At 38.5% G+C, this 20,656-nt stretch overlaps 1 protein-coding gene across 2 annotated transcripts in view; it reads left to right on the top strand.

Moving 5' to 3' along the window:
• The window catches only part of LOC136258454 (uncharacterized), a 71,391-nt gene that overhangs the window by 42,938 nt on the left and 7,797 nt on the right, over window positions 1-20,656 (top strand). For both annotated transcript variants that reach the window (XM_066051773.1, XM_066051765.1), the window contains 4 exons: window positions 4,919-4,973; window positions 11,549-11,716; window positions 13,206-13,274; window positions 13,683-13,736. In XM_066051773.1, coding sequence (XP_065907845.1) covers window positions 4,919-4,973; window positions 11,549-11,716; window positions 13,206-13,274; window positions 13,683-13,736 — 346 coding nt within the window. The remainder of the gene's footprint in view (window positions 1-4,918; window positions 4,974-11,548; window positions 11,717-13,205; window positions 13,275-13,682; window positions 13,737-20,656) is intronic.

Here is a 20,656-nt window from a genome sequence, read left to right as displayed (position 1 = left end):
GGGAGCAATTTAAATAATTAGGGGAAAGGCACCCGACCCTCTGATAGTACAAGGTCAAGTGCCCTATGGCTGATGGGACAACCACTGTGGGAGCGCGCCCCCCTAAGGCACGCAATCGCTGAGCGGAGCAACGAGAAGCTGATGCGACAACGTAGCCAAGACATCGCACTGCTGTAGGGAACTTCTCTCTTCAGGGACAGTAAGTAGGCTAGACGTTTGTAAAAGATGCTGGTACATCCACTGATTCCACCAAACGTTGAAAAGACTAATGGGGTAAATGAACCCATCTCAACCTCCCTAATCCTCTGCTCATATTTCCTACGTTTCTCCTTTTCAAATCTCCAATACAATGAAGTCACTGGTGTAGCACAATATGACGATGCAGTTGGATTAAACACCTTAACATCAAAGAAAGCCCGTTGGTGGTGACCACTCCAGAACCCAACAGCTGAAACATCCAATCGTGCTCCATCCTCACGATTTGCAGTAGCGTATGTGAGTGTTTCACCAGAGAGAGACTGTAAAGGGGGCTCAACACACACATCAGTACAGACTTCTGACAGGATGGCAGCAGTAAAATCCCTAAGTTCGTTGTGCCGAAGGGTGGGGTAGCCACCTGTAGGGCAGTTCATGGAGTGGTCCACAGAGAATCCTTGACCGCAAACACACTGGGTTGGCAATCCAGATGGGAGCCACCCATAGCGTAAGCAGAGAGCATCACGGAAGGCACCCTTATGCAGAGCAAAACCATGCTCCTCTACAGGCAAAGCGGAAAGCCAAGAGGAGGCCCCTTTCTCGCTAGACAGTGCCACAATCCTCTGCAGACCAACTGGTAATGATTGACACAAAGTGGCAGCGACCTCATCATGCGCTCGATGCTTCATTCGCACAACTTCACACTTAGCCGAGCGTTGGGCCTCCAAGGTGTCAATGCTAAATGTTAGCTCCTGCTGAACAATCAAAGCAACAAGCGCAGAGGTAATCTTTACAGAAGAATCAAACTCAGCATCAGAATGAGATTTGCCAACAAGCCATCAAGTATCAGTCCGTCTCAAGTCTCTTCATCGATTGCAGTCTAGGCATTCGCAAAAGTCAAAATGACAACTCGACCTTAAGATTTCACGTGCAACACTTGAAATTATAAGTTGTTTTTTTTTTTTACAGCTACAATACAAATTACTCTACAACTAAACTACAAACACAATTAATTACAACAGGGTTTTGGTGAAAGGAAAATCAGAGTCCTCACACTGCAAAGCCCAGTACCGTAAAATCATACGGGCATTGTTCGTCCATAAAGAAACTGAAAGTTGTTGTAAGGCCCTTATTCGGTGATTATTAGTTTCTCATCCAGCCTTTCTAATTATGATGCGGGCGGGCGGGCGGGAGGGTATTACCATTATGCCATTATTTTATAATATTAACACACTGATGTACAGACCTTGTCCAAATTGTCGTTCTTTCTTACTACAAACATTTCCTTCACCAGCTGATTCTACTTTTCGTGATCGCCAACTGTTTTTCGACAGTCAACTGAAAGCCTACTTTGATGAAGTCGATAGAGCACGATTGCAACCGGCACTGCAGCAATTTGCTAAGGAAAACAACAGTCCTCCTGGTGATATATAGCGCATTGTAGCGTTCATCAACAAAAATTATAACAGTTTGGTATCACATGTTCTTCTGAGCATGCGCAGAGTAAATAATGGCTTACCGGGGTTTTCAAGTCCGTTGTCCTATGTATTTTGGCGCATGCGCTTATCAGTGCGAAAGAAATGGCAGATTCAAGTGAGATCAGGTAACTGTGTGTGCCCTGTTATGATGGATGATTGTAAATGTGGTAAAACTATTATTCACTGTCCGGGGTTTTCAAGTCCGTTGTCCTATTATAATTGCGCATGCGCTAAAAACCTACTAACCGAAGGGCCATTCGCTGGTGATAAAGGAGTCACAACAACACAGTGAGTAATAGTTTTACCACATTTACAATCATCCATCATAACAGGGCACACACAGTTACCTGATCTCACTTGAATCTGCCGTTTCTTTTGCACTGCTAAGTGCATGCGCCAAAATACATAGGACAACGGACTTAAATTGAAAACCCCGGTACCATGCGGTAGCTTAAGAAGGATGCGGGCGGTGGATGAGAAACTAATCACCAAATAGGGGCCTAACAAATGTTTACGAGCCTGTTTGGTTGACGCACCACTTCTGGCTGTGGTGCGTTCAGCGATGGTACGTAGGGTTTGAAGTGCAAATGGTGACCAAACACCAAAAGTTTCTACAACAAGTGGGACAAAGTCACACCCCGCCTCCTCTACAGCATCTTGATGTCTCTGGTCCTTGGCTAACTCACCAGCTGCAGCAGCTACTCCAGCACAAGAAGAAGAAAAAGAAATGTGAGAAGGCCAGGTAGTGCTATGAACAGACACATCAAAATAAGCCGGACGACCATGCTGAAAATCAGGGTGGTACACATCACTTGGGCGAGAATTATCTTCATAAGAAACACGTTGTTCCTTCAAAACTCCTGAGTGACTCTGGGACAAAGCATGACAAACAATGTCAACTAGAGCATCATGGCAACGAATTCTTAAAGGACCATGGGAACATTCTAGAAGATGATCACCAAATTGGTCAATGGACACACATACTGTAATGGGGAAAGTGGAAATAGAGGAATTCTGAGCCACAAACGAAGGTCAACAATAAACTCAGGACCAGGAATAGCCAGAGCAAGGGAAACTTGAGGAATAGCTTTGAGCCATCCACTGCTAGTACCAGATGAGTGAGAGAGAGCAGTAAGTCGAGCACAGTTTCGGATGTTGAAAGAAGCAAATAGTTGGTCAAACTGATTTTGATCTAACAGAGCCTGTAAGTCCTGCTGGGTAGCAGAGGGAATAAAGATATCAGATGTAAACCTTTCAAAGGTAGTAACAGCATGTTCTTCATTTGGAAACACTAGATCATGAAAGTCCTGGGATAGAAGATGAGAAGCCAGGAGACGAACACTATTACATGAACCCAAAAAGGCCGTGGCAATGGAAGAAAAGGATGAGTGCAAGTCCAGACCCCCCAAGCGAAATGGTAAAGTGGCTTGGCACCAAGAATCATTAGGAAGACTACATTGTATTATGCGACTTAGGCAAGTTTTAAGATTAGAATCAAACTGATCTAAAAAGGAGTGCAATATACAGAATGGCACTGTGCGCAAAAGATGAATGATCTTGCAGCTTCCAAGGTAGCTGCGTAGTAAATGAAGCTCGACTTGAGGGTCTTCTAAAATTGCAATGCTGTCTTGAGCAGCTGTAACCTTGGCTAAACGAGAGAGCAAGAACTGATCGAAAAAGTTGTCAGTTCCCCAAATAGGAGATCTCAAAAGCTCCAAACCTTCACCAGCTCGGATGATACTGGTGGGAAATGCAGGGAAAGAGTCTCCAGAAGGCCAGAATAGTTCGCACTTGGACAGATTTAAATGGAGACCAAATCGGGGACCATGAATTGAGAAAGAATCTAAAAGCTTCAGTAAGGAAGATTTCGAACCAATAAATGTCCCATCATCTAAATACCACAGGATTAATTTGACTAAACCATGAAGCTTGACAAAATCAATAAACTGCAACAGAACTAAAGAAAAAAGCAAAGGGCCTTGAAATTATAAGCGCCCCGCTCTTTCAACAGCACAAGCGCTTTTTGAAATAATTTTGTGGTGTTTACAGAAAAGTGTTGATATGGAAATTAATGCCTCTATATAGTTTCGATGCTTGAAGAAGAAGACAACCAACCTGATTGAAGATAAAAGGAAATACAGGGCGTACACTTGTCGGAACCGCAAAAGGCACATCCCACCAGTGAGTTTGTTGTTGTGGCGTAAAATGGTGACCGTGCACTGTTTCATTTGGGCTCTAGGCTTGTGACTGTGGTCAGACAGTGAGTGAGGCAGTGAGACTAAAATTGGAGTTTTAGGCGATTTTTAAAAATTTTATATCAGGCCACCTGTAAGTGTTTCGTTGTATTTTATGTATTATATGGACTAGTACTATTACGTAAAGGTGATCTTCGCCGTGTAAAATGTCTGTAGGATGATTTTTGAAGGCGGAATTTTGGGCGGCACACGAAACATTCACCACGATTCCTACTTAAACGGTACAACCGTACCGTTTGATGCACAACATTAAAAATATTGTGGCACCAGCGATCCTTTAGTGACTTTCAGGCTTCGCATCTACAAGAATGACGTCATCCAGGATAGCTCAGCTTCATTGTTGGTTTAGCTATCTAGCACCTGCAACAAGAAAAATATACGTAAATAGTTAACAGCAGCTATATGATTACTGCGTTGTAACAAGTAGGGTATAGTACACTGATTATAATGAATGAAAATGTTTACTAGCAGGCTGAATTGAATGCGAGTTTAGCTATCGCGAATGCATCGCATCGCGATCTATCGTGGGCACTCGTAGTTTATTTTGTACTCGCACTCGCTACAAACTCGCGATACAACTGCGATACTCATGACATTATCTGTGAATTGTACTGTAGAAATGTTTATGCCATATGTCACAGGCATTTATGTCACAATATATCATATGTCACAACACAAATTACTCTAAAAAAATATGTTTTCTTTTGGTGAATTTCCACAGAACTTGTGTACTTTCAGTATAATACACGTAGTATTCAAATTTGTACATTTAAGTAGCTAAATAAATGGTGTGCTATTTCTCTGTCACAACATAAATGGGCCACAACATACTATGTCATGACACGATATGTCATATATCGCAACTATTGTGGCATCCCTAGTATGTATGTATGTATGTATGTATGTATGTATGTATGTATGTATGTATGTATGTATGTATGTATGTTTGCATTATGTGATGTTCCCTTTGTTTGATATTTGTTAATTCAGGAACCTATACGGTCTCCAACTTCGGAATGCAGTAGCAGTGTTCCTGTGTCAGATGGTTTGTATATATGTCAATATGTATGTTTGGACAATAGTGAAATGTAAGGCTTAGCTTATAGCTCAGGCCAACATAATAAGATTCCTTGTTTCCAATCACCTTGAGAGAAATCAGGTAATGAGGGCGGGCGGTTATTATTATTACTAATACTAAAATTTCATTATTTTGGTGAGTCTTCAAAATGACAATAAAAAACTGTTAACCATGCAGCTAATTAACTTCAAGCAACAGGATTGGTGTTTCAAAGGACTATAAGCTTTTTGTAAGTGTAACAAACAACAACAAAGCACTTTCCTAGAAATTTTTTAACAAATTAACATGTATTAAAGGAGTTTAAATCTATTAAAATGTCTCCCAGTAAATAAAAAATGGGTATGATTGCTGTAGTATGGTTGCTGAATGTAATTAAAGTTACTGACTGCTCTATTAGAGTATCTCGACCTTTAACACAGAAATAATTTGTATTTCTAAGTAATTTTAATTCTTAATTACAGTATTAATTACCAATGTGGTATAGGCAAAGTGGCATGTGGGTGGGTAATGGGAAACAAGGAATTAATAAATGTTGGCCCCAAATGACCTTGAGCAGTCCTAGAAATGATGGAATATACTTGCACTAACCATATTGCATCAGTGTGTGATGAGCCCATATCGAGAGGAATTTGTGTCAATGTGTGAGAAGTTTATTTAATCAGTTACACAATTTAAGGTTATTCTTAGAACATTGAATATTAAACCTTTCTCAGCATCTGGAGGCTGTCCCCTCAGGCACCCACAGCTAGGATTGCCTATCAGTTCAATTTAGAACCCTTCTTTTTACAAAATCCTGCATACAGGCCTGATATATCAAGACACACAGTAGTGTGTCGTGTGGCCCAAGAAGCCGGCACACAGCACTCGTGAGTATATTGACAGGAAGAAAGAAAACGCAATTTTTGCATCTCCGTAGCTCTGTGCTTCCTTGATGAAACAGCACGACTTTGCTGTGGACATGCCCGCCAACTTCAGTACTCCACATACCAAATTTGAGCGAAATCACTTCAAGCGTTCCTGAGATATGCAACTTCAAAAATTGGCTTAGTTTCTTCGGGGGGGTTTTTTCTGCTTCTTATTTTTCTTCTTTTTTCGCACACTTACTAAAACTGCCATAAAACGCGAACGCCATATCTTATTACCTTGAAATTTAGCACACAGAAGCGGGGGGTATCAAGGCACATCTCGGTACCAACTTTGGCTGAAATAAGATAAACCGGCAAAGAGTTATTAGCGATTATTCATGAAAATAACACCAATATGTTGTCATGCCTACAGGGTAGACCACTTAGAGGAAGAAGCTGAACATTGGTGGGTGAATAGGTTAACTATTGAACCTCAAACCTTTTGTGGTTTGAAAGAAATCGAACTAAAAGCCACGAAGATACAACAAAAAAACTAACAGTGTGTAACAATTATGTAATCAAGATTAGCTAATGAAAAACAACTATTTACCATGCCTACCAGAAAAATGGCTTGGAGTAATGCTTTGAAAATCACTGTACAGATGGAGTAATTATCTTAGAAAGGCTCTGAAATGGTGCAGAAGAATCAGACGTAAAACCACAGAGTTATAACACAAAATCCAACTTGGTGTAACAAGTGCAAGATCGAGATACTCTAATAGAGCAGTCATCCTAATAGAGCAGTCACCATGAAGAGAATTCAAGAGATCAGCTAGAAACAAGTAACCTGTATAGAGAGCAAATCACCCTGTAGAGAGTTCAGCTACAAACAAATCACCCTGTAGAGAGATCAGCTAGAAGAAGTCACCATGTAGAGAGTTCAGCTTCAAACAAATCACCCTGTAGAGAGTTCAGATATGAACAGATCACCCTTTAGAGAGTTCAGCTAGAAACAAGTGATCCTGTAGAGAGATTGGCTAGAAGACGTTACCTTGTAGAGAGTTCAGCTACAAACAAATCACCCTGTAGAGAGTTCAACTGCAAACAAATCACCCTGTAGAGAGTTCAGCTATGAACAGATTACCCTGTAGAGAGTTCAGCTACAAACAATTCACCCTGTAAAGAGTTCAGCTACAAACAATTCACCCTGTAGAGAGATCATTCAGCTAGAAGAAGTTACCTTGTAGAGAGTTCAACTGCAAGAAAATCAACCTGTAGAGAGTTCAGCTTTGAAATGATCACCTTGTAGAGAGTTCAGCCAGAAGAAGTCACCTTGTAGAGAGTTCAGCTACAAAGAAACCATTATGTAGAGAGTTCAGCTGCAAAAAAAATCACCCTGTAGAGAGTTCAGCTAGAAGTAGAGAGTTCAGCTACAAAGAAATCACCCTGTAGAAAATTAAGCTACAAAAAATTGCCCTGTAGGAAGATGAGCTAGAAGAAGTTACCTTGTAGAGAGTTCATTACAAAGAAACCATCATGTAGAGAGTTCAGCTACAAACAAGTCACCCTGCAGAGAGATTAGCTAGAAGAAGTTACCTTGTAGAGAGTTCAGCTACGAAGAAACCACCATGTAGAGAGTTCAGCTGCAAACAAATCACCCAGTAGAGAATTCAGCTACAACAAATCACCCTGTAGATAGAAGAAGTTATCTTGTAGAGAGTTGAGCTACAAAGAAACCATCATGTAGAGAATTCAGCTACAAACAAGTCACCCTGTAGTGAGATCATCTAGAAGAAGTTACCTTGTAGAGAGTTCAGTTACAAAGAAACCATCATGTAGAGAGTTCAGCTGCAAACAAACCACCCTGTAGAGAGTTCAGCTACTGTGTAAACAAGTTACCCTGTAGAGAGATCAGCTAGAAACAAATCACCTTGTAGAGAGTTCAGCTACAAACAAAATCACCCTGTAGAGAGTTCAGTTACAAACAAATTACCCTGTAGAGAGTTCAACTACGAGTAGATAACCCTGCAGAGAGTTCAGCTAGAAACAAGTTCAGTTACATTTTAAGTCACCCAGTAGAGAGATCAGCTGCAAACAAGTTGTCTGTAGGGAATAATTGACATGTAATAAAAAAATGTATGTATTATATGTATAATTTAAAGTATTTAAAATTTGCTTCATCTTTTTCTTCTTCCTGTGGTAAAGAAAAAAAGATAGGTTTAAAAAGCCCCAAAGCTGGCCTATGGCCGGCTTTGCGGTATACAAATACAAAAAGAAGTGAAATCTAATCCAAAACAGCCAAGCTGCAAAAAAAGAGTGCGGCCCTCAAAAAGGCTATGGTGAAAAAAGATGTGAAATCCAAGGTGGCGGCCAAGAAATGGCTGTGATGGTAGGTTAATGGTAAAAATTTTAATAACGATAATTCAGGTGAATTTTGTGCCAAGACCAAGCGGCACCAAATTCACCTTAATTGTCGTTATTAAAATTTTTGCCATTAACTTACCATCACAGCCATTTCTTGGCTGTCACCTTGGATTTCACATCTTTTTTCACCATAGCCTTTTTGAGGGCCGCATTCTTTTTTGACAGCTTGGATTAGATATATATATATAATTGATCACTTTTAAACCTGAAAGCAATATTATACTGAAATGTTTTGACTAATAGCAGTACTGCATGTATCTACTAAGTAATGGTTTACCTCACAGGTGTGTACATCTACCTGTCCTAACATGCAGAAAATACCTGTAAATCATTCAACAACTTTTGACTAACTGACCAGTATCAAAAAATGACCATCGTAGCATTGGTACCTGCCCAACAGTGCAGGGCTTGCTGTATTGTGCATGCATGTGTTGCACATTAAGCTTCAAATTACCCTTTGCATACCATTTCCACATTAACTGCATAAATTTAATGTAGCTAATGGGAACCAAGCATTAAACTTCAGTACCATTTCAGTGTGCAAAATAACTTTTCAGAAATGTGCTGACATACTGTCAGGACATTGTAAAGGTTGAGTGAACATCAACTGGACATTTAACTTTTGTTGTTTCTCCTTTCCTGTGTTTCTACCAATTATATAGGATGTTTACTTCTGCCAAACATTAGAAAAACCTAAGTACTAGTGTAGAGCTGATTACTACTCAACCACTCACTAACACTGATACTAAAGTATTTTAAAGGGTAGTTACTGGTCACATAAAAGAGCAGCTTCTATGGAATCAATTCTGTTACTAGGGCTTTTGTAGGAAAGGAATCATAAGGACTTCTGTCAAGGAATACCACTTGCTTTTTCATATATCTATGTGGTCAAACTTGCCTTATGCTGCCACGGTTAGAATATATAGTGACTCTATCCCTATAATACATAGTACAGTGTATGCACTAATACCTTGTTCATTCTAGTTTAAAACATAAACTGGTTGTACAGGTGATCATGAATACCACAAGTAAAAGTACTAATGGCAATCAAGTTATATTACTACTGCAGTACAAGTGACTGAGGCTGACACAGCATAACAAACTGTTAACCTCATAATACATCTTGTGGATGCCTCTGTGGTCACCCCGAACCAAAAAAACAACAGACAACTTAATTACATCTCAATGCCATCATGTCTAGCCTCCCTCCTATCCCAATATAAACCGTGCTACACCTTGAAAGGACACTATTCCAGACAAATTCAATTATGGCCTGACACCTGCTGTAATTGACCAGAAATTCTCCGTCATTATTTTGCACACTGCATTTATGTATATATAGCTAAGTAGTATGCATGGTGATGTCACATTAGACACGGGCTGCATCCTGCAAAGAGCTATGTGTAGCACACATTCAGAAAGGAATGTTGCACAAATAAGGTTCATGAAAAACGTTACATGATAAGTTCTTACAATATGGAAAAAGATTGCCCTGAAAAGGTTGCCAAAGCAACAAAAAAAAATCACCAGTTGGAATCAAACTCGGATCCCTTAGGCCTTGGGTGTATAGGGCACGTGCCTTGACCACTTAGCTAAACCTCTCACATTACTGGTGAGGTATTAAAAACCATCTTATAAAGGCATGTATACATTGACTGGTATAGGTGTTTACCACTTACAGTTTGCATGCAGTTTACAGAAAGAATTCAATTAATTGAATTTTTGTCTACACCCTTGTACTATTACACTGTAAATGACGAATGTGACAGCAGTTAGTGGCTTCATTTAAAAGTGAGGTAATTCTTAGATGATGAGTGCTTTGTTTAAAAAGGCTTTGATACATGCATCAAGTGTTGAGAAATTTGTTGGACACCATCAGAATTGTAGACAGTCAGACAGTCAGATGGCTTTTCATCTCAGGTGTTACCTGCTGAGCAAAACCAATCGTTTTTGCACATTCCTCGAAATCCATTATATTGCTTCTCTGTTATCTATAGTACCAAAGGAGTGGACAGCCAACATTTCAGCTATTTGTAATGAATAGTCTTGGAGTCGTAGCACTAGACAGTTAGAACAGGAATAAATTCGATTTGTACTGTTGCAATACTGCAAAATAAATTACAGGTGCTTATTTAATTGATCATAACTCACAACTAAAGCAAGCTATGAAGATGGGGTTTGGCTCAGTCTGTTCAACATGAACTAGTGAATCATTCAAGGTATAGTGTGTTCCCTGTATGTCCTTGTGCGAACAAAGAAGAAGACCATTCCAGACAATGGTAAACTTCATCTCTTCCGCATCATAAATAAGCACCCATAATTCGTGCGCCATATACCATACAAACATGAAACAAAGATTTTCTTACTCCCCATGAACAGGCAAATCTGGTGGTATATAGATTTGAGCTTTGTTTCAGTGCATACGAATGTGATTAAAATGTGCTTAAATTTTTTTATGTAGCATGCAAATTTTTACCCAATTCATTTCAATACATACATGTAGCTACTTATTGCAAAATAGAATTCAGCAAAAAACAACCAGTTTCACTCAGCATATCATTGATGCATACAATAGTTGTGAGAGTCATATGTAATTTAGTAGTACGTACTACTCTATTTGCGTAAAGTGATGTGGTATAGTATAAGCTAACTGAGTCTTGTACTTTATTTGATGAATCAAGCAATCTGTACTTGTGAACAGGACTTCAAATGTCAGTTTTTACTCCTTGCTACTAAAATTAAAACTAGCCATCATTTTGACCCAGTATACTTGAAAATTTAACAGTAGTAACCATAGTCTTTAAAAAGTATGTTGTTTTTGATAAAACCTTCTGGCTAGGAATGGCATGAGCAATAATTAGTGGCAGCTCATGTTCAAAAGATTAAGAAAAAGTGAGAAAGTAAAAATGCACATTTATTTGTATAGTTTTGAGTTCTGAATAGTGTATAATGATTATTCCAAATCTCTAGGTTATGGATGAGAAATAGAAAATGTTGTTAAGAATTGGGAGGAGTTGATCTCTGGTAGTACATAACTTATTTTCAAGTAAAGAGGGTTTAGGAGAACTAGTCAACTCATTCATAATAAAGCAATAGCACAAAACATATACTGTAACTGTATTTCTATGTAAACACTAAGCATTCATAGTATACAGTAGCAATATACCACTGATAAAGTAGCAGAAAATTCTGAAGGGAATTTAACACTGAATGCATTTCGTACAGTAAGAAATTGCAAAACATATTACATGTGTGTATGCATAATTTTTATAGACTCTGCAGTGGTAGACAGTGGCTCTGTTTCAAATGTCACCAGTGAAAGTGTTCCTTCTACTCCTACTTCTATGCTATCAGAATCAGTGAGTAAGTCCCTGTTTTCTCCTTCAAGCTGTAGTACACCAGCAATTTTCACTGAAAATTCATCTGTGTATTCAATACATAGTAAGTGGAATATGTGTAATGTGTACTCAATATGCTATATATAGTTTGCAGTGATAGGAATCCTTTCATGACTTTGTATGTGGTCATATATATGTACCTTACAGACAGGGATGGTGGAGAAGGGAGGGCAAGGGGCTGCAGCTCCTGTGAAAAAAATTATGGGGGGCTTAGCCCCTCTAAAATTATCTGTAGCTGTGATGGAGAGCCTAGCTTAATAGCATCATTCGAGATACTCTAATAGAGCAGTCAAGATCGAGATACTCTAATAGAGCAGTCTAGATCGAGATACTCTAATAGAGCAGTCAAGATCGAGATACTCTAATAGAGCAGTCACAGTATTGTTTGAGGAGCAGTGCAGCAAGCTACGTATGTAGTTATAAATAAGGAGATATAGTCTAGTTGGTAGAGGGCAACTATTGCCAGCAGGTAAAGACTTTTTTTTAGTTTGCTTTTTTTTGTTTTTTGGTCTTCGACTACGCCATGGCATCACCAAGCTAGACCCCCAGCCCCCCCTAAATATAGGTGTCTCCGCCGCCTCTGCTTAGAGATGTTATATCTTATTACTTAATCGCTTGTTAGTACATTTGATTGTTGTGCGTACTTCATGAGGAATTACGATGACGATGAGTTGTCACAGGTTATTGAATTTATATGGTACAACATCAGTATAAAGACCAGACTCAGTTTTGTGTACAGACCACATCCAACTAATACAAAATAATCATCAATGAAGCTTACCCATCTAAGTCTTTGGTAAAAGTCGTCTACAGTGTAATTGAAGACGAAACATGCAACGCTCTAGAAAACAGATGGGCGTTGAATAGAATTTTCTGTGACTTCTCCATTCACCCTGACAAACATAGCTACTATTTATTTGTAAAGAAAACTTGTCCAATGGAATTTACGGGAAAAAGAAAGTTTCCACTTGGCTGTCCCAACTTTTTTGCTGTGAATTAAATAAAATCCTTTTAAGAAATTTATATGAAAAAAAATGCAATGATCTTTGGAAGATAACAAGGTCTTTAAAATCCACCAAAAGACCTGCTAGTACGTAGGTTCTAAAACCTACTAGTAGAAAAGACCTCAAGCATTGCAAATCTCACTTTCGATCATTAATTTGCTTTGCTCTCCTATGCACATTACAGGCTAATATAGCCTGATGCCAGTACGAGTTTGACCACTCCATTCCTTTCATAAGCATACCTAAAGCGATTCATGTACCACTGTGTAAACTGCATACACAAACTCTTTTGAGCAAGAGGGTAAGTCAAGATAGCATGAGCATTGAGCAATCTCATGTACAAAGTGATGCATATCTGTATCCAATGCATAAACTTCATTTTGTCATTTGAATGTTTTATTCATGTCAACTTTAAAATAATGTACATTGCAAAGCACACTGTGTTGTCCATAAAGTACCCCTGACACATTAGTCTACTTTACATACTGAGTATGTTAGTAGTTTATCTATTTTACTTTTTACATGCAGATGACAGTAGTAACACTACATATCTGTCAATGACAGCAGATAAAATTACATATATAACAGCACCACCAAGTAAGGAGTTCAAAATAATTATTGTGTAATGACTAGAGTGTATTAAATTAATTTTTGTTATGTATTGCTTTTTAAAACCAGCTGTGTACCTCTTGCTTGTGAGCGTATATCACAGGAAAAAATATCTTGCAAGATTTACAGTGCAATATTCTTGCACTGTTCTTGCAAGAAAAGTGCAAAAATCTTGCAAGGCTGCAAGAAACTTGCACTGAAAATGTCCCTTTTCATGCAAGAATCTTGCAATGTATACATTTTTCAAGAAACATGCAAAATTTTGCAAGGATCTTGTGCTGAAAATGTCCCTTTTCTTGCAATAATCTTGGAAACCTTGCAAGATATTTTTCCCTGGGATGTCTAGTATCTTCGCTTTCTTTATAACCACTATGTCATACATGTTTCTGTCTATAGATAGCAGTCTGGAGCAAGGATTGCCACATCCAATTGAAGGACATGATTTTGTCAGTAAGTGTTGAAATGTTGTCTTTGTGCATATATACAGTGCACATAATGTTTTATTATATCTGTGTCAGACCTACCTGTACCTGTACAGTATGTTATGCTGTATACATATGTTTATACAATAAATCTAAGATTAATACACATTGATCAGAGACTGTAAACAAAGTCAGAGACTGTAAACGAAGTGTATTCACTGATACTTATATTCTCTAGTCAACTGCTTTAGTAGAACATTCTTGTACATCCTTGTACTGTGTACCTAATGACAAAGTCTTCCGATTGAATGGTCACTGTGGCTGTTTTAGATGTTGCAAATGGTTAATTATTGATAAATATGGGCACATAAGGTTCTCTTCAGCTCTCCATTCTATTCTAATTGCTATGTGATTGTAGCAGTGAAATGCAACCAAATTCATACTACGTATATGTGACCAGATCTGCAAGAATCCCATACATTAGCGCAATCCTAATTTTACTGTATAATACAATAAACCTAATGGATGAAATATTTACAAAACCAAAAGCAGTTCCATAAATTTTTTGAGTGTTTGTTTCACAGTGAAGAAAGGTGGTAACAGCAAATACCTTGGTACCATCGTGATCCCCAAAGCAAGAGGTGTTTGGAAATCTTTATTTCGTGTCAGTGCTCCCAAGAAGACAGAAGATGTGAGCATTAGTCTGCCTCATGTTATTGTTTTTCTCTCACATTTTCGCCTTCGCCCTGGTCGTAGGAAGGGCCTGGAAGGCACAACATACCCAACAATGGATTTGCCTGTTCATGGAGAATCTGATGGTGTACAGTTTGTCTTGGTAGAGGACTGTATTCATAAGTTATGACCGTTTAATTAAGCGCCTGTAGTTTATTTTCCGTATTGTCACTGCATGTACAAATTGATTTTCTTGTTGTTGCCACTTTGTAGCACTGTATCTTCAAAACTTCAAGGCTTCTAGAGCTGAAACTTTAGATGACCATTCCTTTGGCTATCTAGATAAAGAAAATGTAATAAAATGGAATTCAAAAAATACGCTAACATATGGGGTTCTTGCAGATCCGGTCACATATAATAACCTGTTGTTTTGTGAACAGGTGAAACAAATCAAATAAAGACAATTACAATCCTCTTGCAGTGGTCCCCCAGATCAATAACACCTACAACATACTAAAATTACTATTTATCTATGCTTAGACACAGTTAAATTTTTGTATACTTGTGCAGGAGTACAGAACACTGCATTCCTTATGAGGTTGTTTTGACAATAATGCATGATTTGCATCATATACTGTATCTGTATTAGGGATAGTAGAGATTTGGGCTTTTCTGTTCAAAAACATCACCCCAAACCAAGCCTCACAATACCTTTAATGTTGCCTTGTTAGTATTGGTGATGTATAAGCAGTGTTTACAGAGTGGCCAAAAATGTTCCAATAGGTTGTTATGGAATTTTGGGTAGTTGGAAAAGGCAGATACGGTTGGACACGGATACGGACACGGACATTTTCAAAAAGCACTTTTACATTTATATAATAGTTATTTTTCATACCTAACGCTGTTTTTACAGCAGTCTTCGCTTCCAGACCCAGGCGTCGATCTTGTTATAGTGTTTATCCATATATAAGCGCATGTGCTAAGGATAGACTAGCACTCTAAAGACCATATAGTGTTGTATACGTGCTCTAGAAATCTAATTCAGAGTCACAGAGATTAATTTAGCATGTCTCAACCTAATCTCGTAGGCCAGGTCCTTGAAACCCTTGACACTCGGTATAAGCGCCTGCACCTTATACTAAAAGGCATAAGATAGTGGATTTGGCCTGCTAAGCTAAGTTGCATGGGGCATACAAGCTAACCTCTACAACTACATAACTCTGTATTAGACTTTAGAGCATGTGTACAACACTACATGGTCTTTGGCATTCTGTGGAGTGCTGGTCTAGTCTTTCGCACGTGCGCTTATAAATGGATAAGCACTATGACAAGATCGACGCCTGGGTCTGGAAGCGAAGAGTACTGTAAAAACAGCATTAGGTATGAAAAATAACTGTTATATAAATGTAAAAGTGCTTTTTGAAAATGTCCGTGTCCTTGTCCGCGTCCAACCGTATCTGCCTTTTCCAACTACCCATGGAATTTTACTTTTTAAGAAGAATTTGTTTAGTGTCTGCCTGCCTGTCTGCCTGCCTGCCTGCCTGCCTGCCTGCCTGCCTGCCTGCCTGCCTGCCTGCCTGCCTGCCTGCCTGCCTGCCTGCCTGCCTGCCTGCCTGCCTGCCTGCCTGCCTGCCTGCCTGCCTGCCTGCCTGCCTGCCTGTCTGCCTTCAGACAAGCATAACATGACAACCGGTAAGGCTAAAGGCCTGATGTTTCATTGTTAGATGTCACTTCAGCCTGACTGGTACCTTTTGGCATACCACAGTGCATGCTTCATGGACTTACCATGTCCTCCTTTGTGTTCCATTTGTCTTTGCTGACAGTGCAAGGTGTCAATTCATGGTAGCACAGCGTGATACCTTCCCTTTGCGAATGATAATAATCCAAGTTTGCTGTTATGACTGGATTGATTGCAGAGGTCCTTCTTCTTCTCATAATGTTCTTCTTTTGTAATGCTATGTAATGAACTAAAATATAGCTGAAAATGAAATGTAATGACAGTTCACTTTTCAAGTAATAATTGATAGTTGGAGCATGATTCAAATGCAAAATTAATTTATGGCATGTTTGCCATTATTTTCCTTATGATACAGTCATAATTAGGTAAACAAACAAGCTAGAAGGAAAATGGGAATTTTCAGTTTGATTACCATAAAATGTAGTGAAACACAAGAGAGGTTGCCTACACCCACAGATATACTAGTGGATGTTTAATCCCTAATTATAGGAATTAAATAAAACAAGACATACAAAACATATGTGAGGCCACATTTAGAATACTGTGTTCAGCTGGTGTGCCCTTACCTGGCTAAGGACATAGATTTACTTGAAAAGGTGCAAATGAAAGCTGCAAAGCTTGTCAAAGGAATCGGAAGACTTCCATACACGACTAGATTGCAAAAGTTGGGACATATTCGTTGTATTGTCAACGTCAACAAGGGGACCTTATAGAAACATATAAGATTTTGAAAGAATATTACAACATTGAATGGTCACAGTTATTTGTGCTGAACCAATTTCAGCCCACCAGAGGACACTCCATGAAGCTCTATAAAAACAGTCAAGAACAACACTTCGCCATAATTTATTCACTCAAAGAGTCATTAATTGTTGGAATTCACTTCCTGAATATGTGGTATCAGCATCAAACATTTCTTTATTCAAAAAACAGCTAGACTTTTACTGGGAACACAAGTTAGGATATGGATATGAACAAAGGCCTAGTGCCTAAACTTATTTTTGCATAGTTTATCCTGTGTTTGTATATCCATAAACAAATAATAAATGTCCACTGCATGCTTTATCCAATCTACCGTATGTCAAATTTTGAGGGTCAAAAATATAAGCATGTTAAGTGCATACATGTTTTTTATATTATCCATAATTTTAAAGATGCACTCTGTTACAGCTTGGCTGTTTTGGATTAGTTACTGTATCAAACTTTTCATTTTGGGTATATATTATAGTATTTTTTAATGGCTTCAGATTTTATTATAGGAATAGCAAGGCATATGAAGAGCAGACATTTGCTATAGATTGTTTCATGACAAAATTACCAGCTGGTATACAGGTATAAAAAAAACTATTAAAAATGAAATGTGATGTGCTGAGCAAAAACCGGAAAATTCTGTTTTGCTATAAAAACGCATTGAAATAAACTCAATAAAAATGACATGTACACGTTTTAATTACTTCAATATTTACCGAAATAAAGCTCAAATCAATAAAACCTATGTACCACCAGATTCTCCTGTTCATTGGGAGTACGAAAATCTTAGTTTCATGTTCATACACCACATGGTACAGTATGTGAGTTATGGGCACTTATTTATGATGCAGTAGAAATACAGTATACCATCATCATTTAGTTGTTAAGATGGCCTTTGTCTTTCTCCACACGAAGACATCCACAGAAAACACTATACCTTGATCAATGTGTTAGTTCATAGTGAACAGATTGAGCCAAACCCCATCTTCGCAGTTTGCTTCAGTTGTGAGTTATGATTGATTAAATAGGTACCTGTATTTTATTTGCCATACTCACTGTTAAAAATAAGGAGTAACCATTATTCCAGTGTAGTACGTAGTTACTCTAGTAGAGTTCGCATAATCATGCAAAGTGTTTCCTCTACTCTATGTAATACGATGCTATCCCACCATCAGCTGGTTATTAAATCTCAATTGATGTACAATGAATGCAAAGACAAACATACAAAATGACTATAAACATGCAGTATCCTTAGTCGCTGCCGGCATATCATGACTTGTAAAAATCAGCACATGTGACTCTTTTTTAAGGCTTTACCGATACCACATTTTATAGCCAATACCGATATCCGATATTTATTGTCTATTTCCGATACAGGTTTTCTAATAAAATATTCAGCCGATACTTAATAATTGTAACCGATATGTGTTATTGTGAGATATAGCATAATAAGATTATATAGCGTAATCACTATGGCTGTGTTGAATTTACTAAACATTATTCACAAACCAAAATTGTCTGTTATAATGTCAAGTAGTATCATACAGCAAAAATGTATTACCAAAAAAATTGTACAAAAAACCCTCAGAAACAAACAAAAATGCATAACCATGGGAGAATTGAACCCAGGGCTATTCACAGTGTAGTTCAGGATCTTACCACTTGTCTACAAAGTCACTGTAGCTAGTTAGGTGCTTTTAAATACTAGTTAAAGCACCGCCGCAAGTACAATGGCAGTGCTTTACCTGGTTTATTGTACTAAAGTAGTGGCTGTGAAGAGTGGGGGGTGACGCCAAATAGCAGGAGGTAAGTGCCTATCCGCGTAAGTTCGAGACCATGTGTATTGCAGTGATTAACTATTCGAGGCATTCTTCATACTCGTTCATACTGCACCCACGTGATGAAGCTAGCTAGCTATGTAGCTTTAATTGATTTGAGCTGCCGAGAGCGACAATAAGTGGCCAACTGCTTCTTTCTTGGTTGAGGCCTGGCTTAATGCCCATGAGTAAGTCTGTGACTTTGTTATAGAGAGGCTTGCTATCATGTTTAGCGGGTGAGAGTGCATTTGTAGTAGCCATGATGTGGCGCTGGGAACGATACCACCGAGGTAACTGGAAGCAAATTAACCTATCGTGTTCCACCTGGCTTTACAACGTGGACAGGAGTCATTTTGTAGTATTGATAATGCCATGTGTTCTGTTCCTTCGCTAACTGCATTCGCTAAGAATGGCTTTCAGCGTAATTCGCTCACTTGTGTTTAGGTCATGGCATTGTTCTATGTGTTTAGGATACGTCATAATTGTTGAATGGCTTCATAACATTGTAGTGGTTTGGTGAAAGGAATGCGATAATGTGTCTGACATTGGTCATGCTTTGGTCAACTTGTTTACTGTCAACAGTGCTGTATTGAGATCAAAGGGAAAATACAGCACACTTGGGCAAATACAACACAGTTGAAACAAATACAGCACCCTGCCAGCTTTGAAGTGTGCCAAAGTACAATAATAGTACTTATAGTACTTTTACTAGTACTTACACTACTCAAGTGAAGTATCTGTACTATAGACTTGCAATTGACCGATACTGATATACTCGTAATATCGGTACCGATATCGATATAATATCAGTATCAGTACAGCCCTACTCTTTTTTTCAACTGTTGCAACCCTCATTGCTGACTTTAATTTTGTTTCCAACTGTGTACCCACGTCTTTTGATAATTTAATTTAATCTGTCATAAAAATAGCACCACAATATAGAAATGTTTCACCATTGTGTAGTTGGCTACCTGTATTAACTGAAGCATCATGGTACATCACAAAGTATTAATAGCTGAGCAAATATCATGTCACTGATACATGACTCTTGTTGTGCTAACTGGTATAACTTTGTTCCCAAATTAACAGTCGTAAATGGTAGTATAATAAAGAAATATTTCTCCACTGTATAGTTGGTTACCTGTATCCACTGAAAGTACATCCCATACAGTTGTCGTCAATGCTATTACAGTAATTGTTTTGAATTCCCCACTGCCAGCATCATTGGTAACCTGTAATAAGTATAGTTGCAATCAATGACAGTATCTTTCTGACTATACCTTGATAAATTATATTCACTTTATAGTCACATTAATTTTAACTGACTTCTTGTGGCATCCGTAACATTTGTTTACAAATTGATGACCAGTCACTGTATGGTAATGCACTCAACTTATTAAACATCTTCTCAGTGACGTTGATACCGGACATCTGTGCTAGCAGAGATTAAAATGTGCACTTATGTACGTAACGTAAACATTATTTCCTTACAGGTTAACGCAGATCAAAAGGAACTCAGGAGTAACAAGATGAACAATGTGTATTATATTCTTTGTTATACATATTTCTAACTGCATGTTACAGTGATACAGTGTATAGCTTACCAACTAACTATTATAGTAGTTAGCTTTGTGCTGGCCAACTTCAAATGACTAGATGTATGTTCTCACACATTAAAAGGTTGGCTAGTAGCAGCTGGCTTCAATTTCCTCTTTTTCAAGTCTGCAGAACATGATAGTTGTTGTCACCAGCTGGGAACGCCCATTGTTACACTCTGAAGTCTGTCAAATGTTGCACTTTTCTTCTTACATCTTAAAACTTCCTCTGCCATACTGCCTAAATGCCCACAAGCAATGGTGACTTGTGCTGGAGTTGTCAGGTTAGCCTGGTAATACTGCAGCCCGGCATGGCACGACTAGGAGTTAACCGCTTCACTTGAAGAAACAGGCGGACAATTATTCAAGAATGAGT

This window comes from Dysidea avara, chromosome 1, assembly GCF_963678975.1.
Source record: "Dysidea avara chromosome 1, odDysAvar1.4, whole genome shotgun sequence".
Taxonomy (NCBI): domain Eukaryota; kingdom Metazoa; phylum Porifera; class Demospongiae; order Dictyoceratida; family Dysideidae; genus Dysidea; species Dysidea avara.
This window is presented reverse-complemented; position numbering and strand designations above follow the sequence as displayed.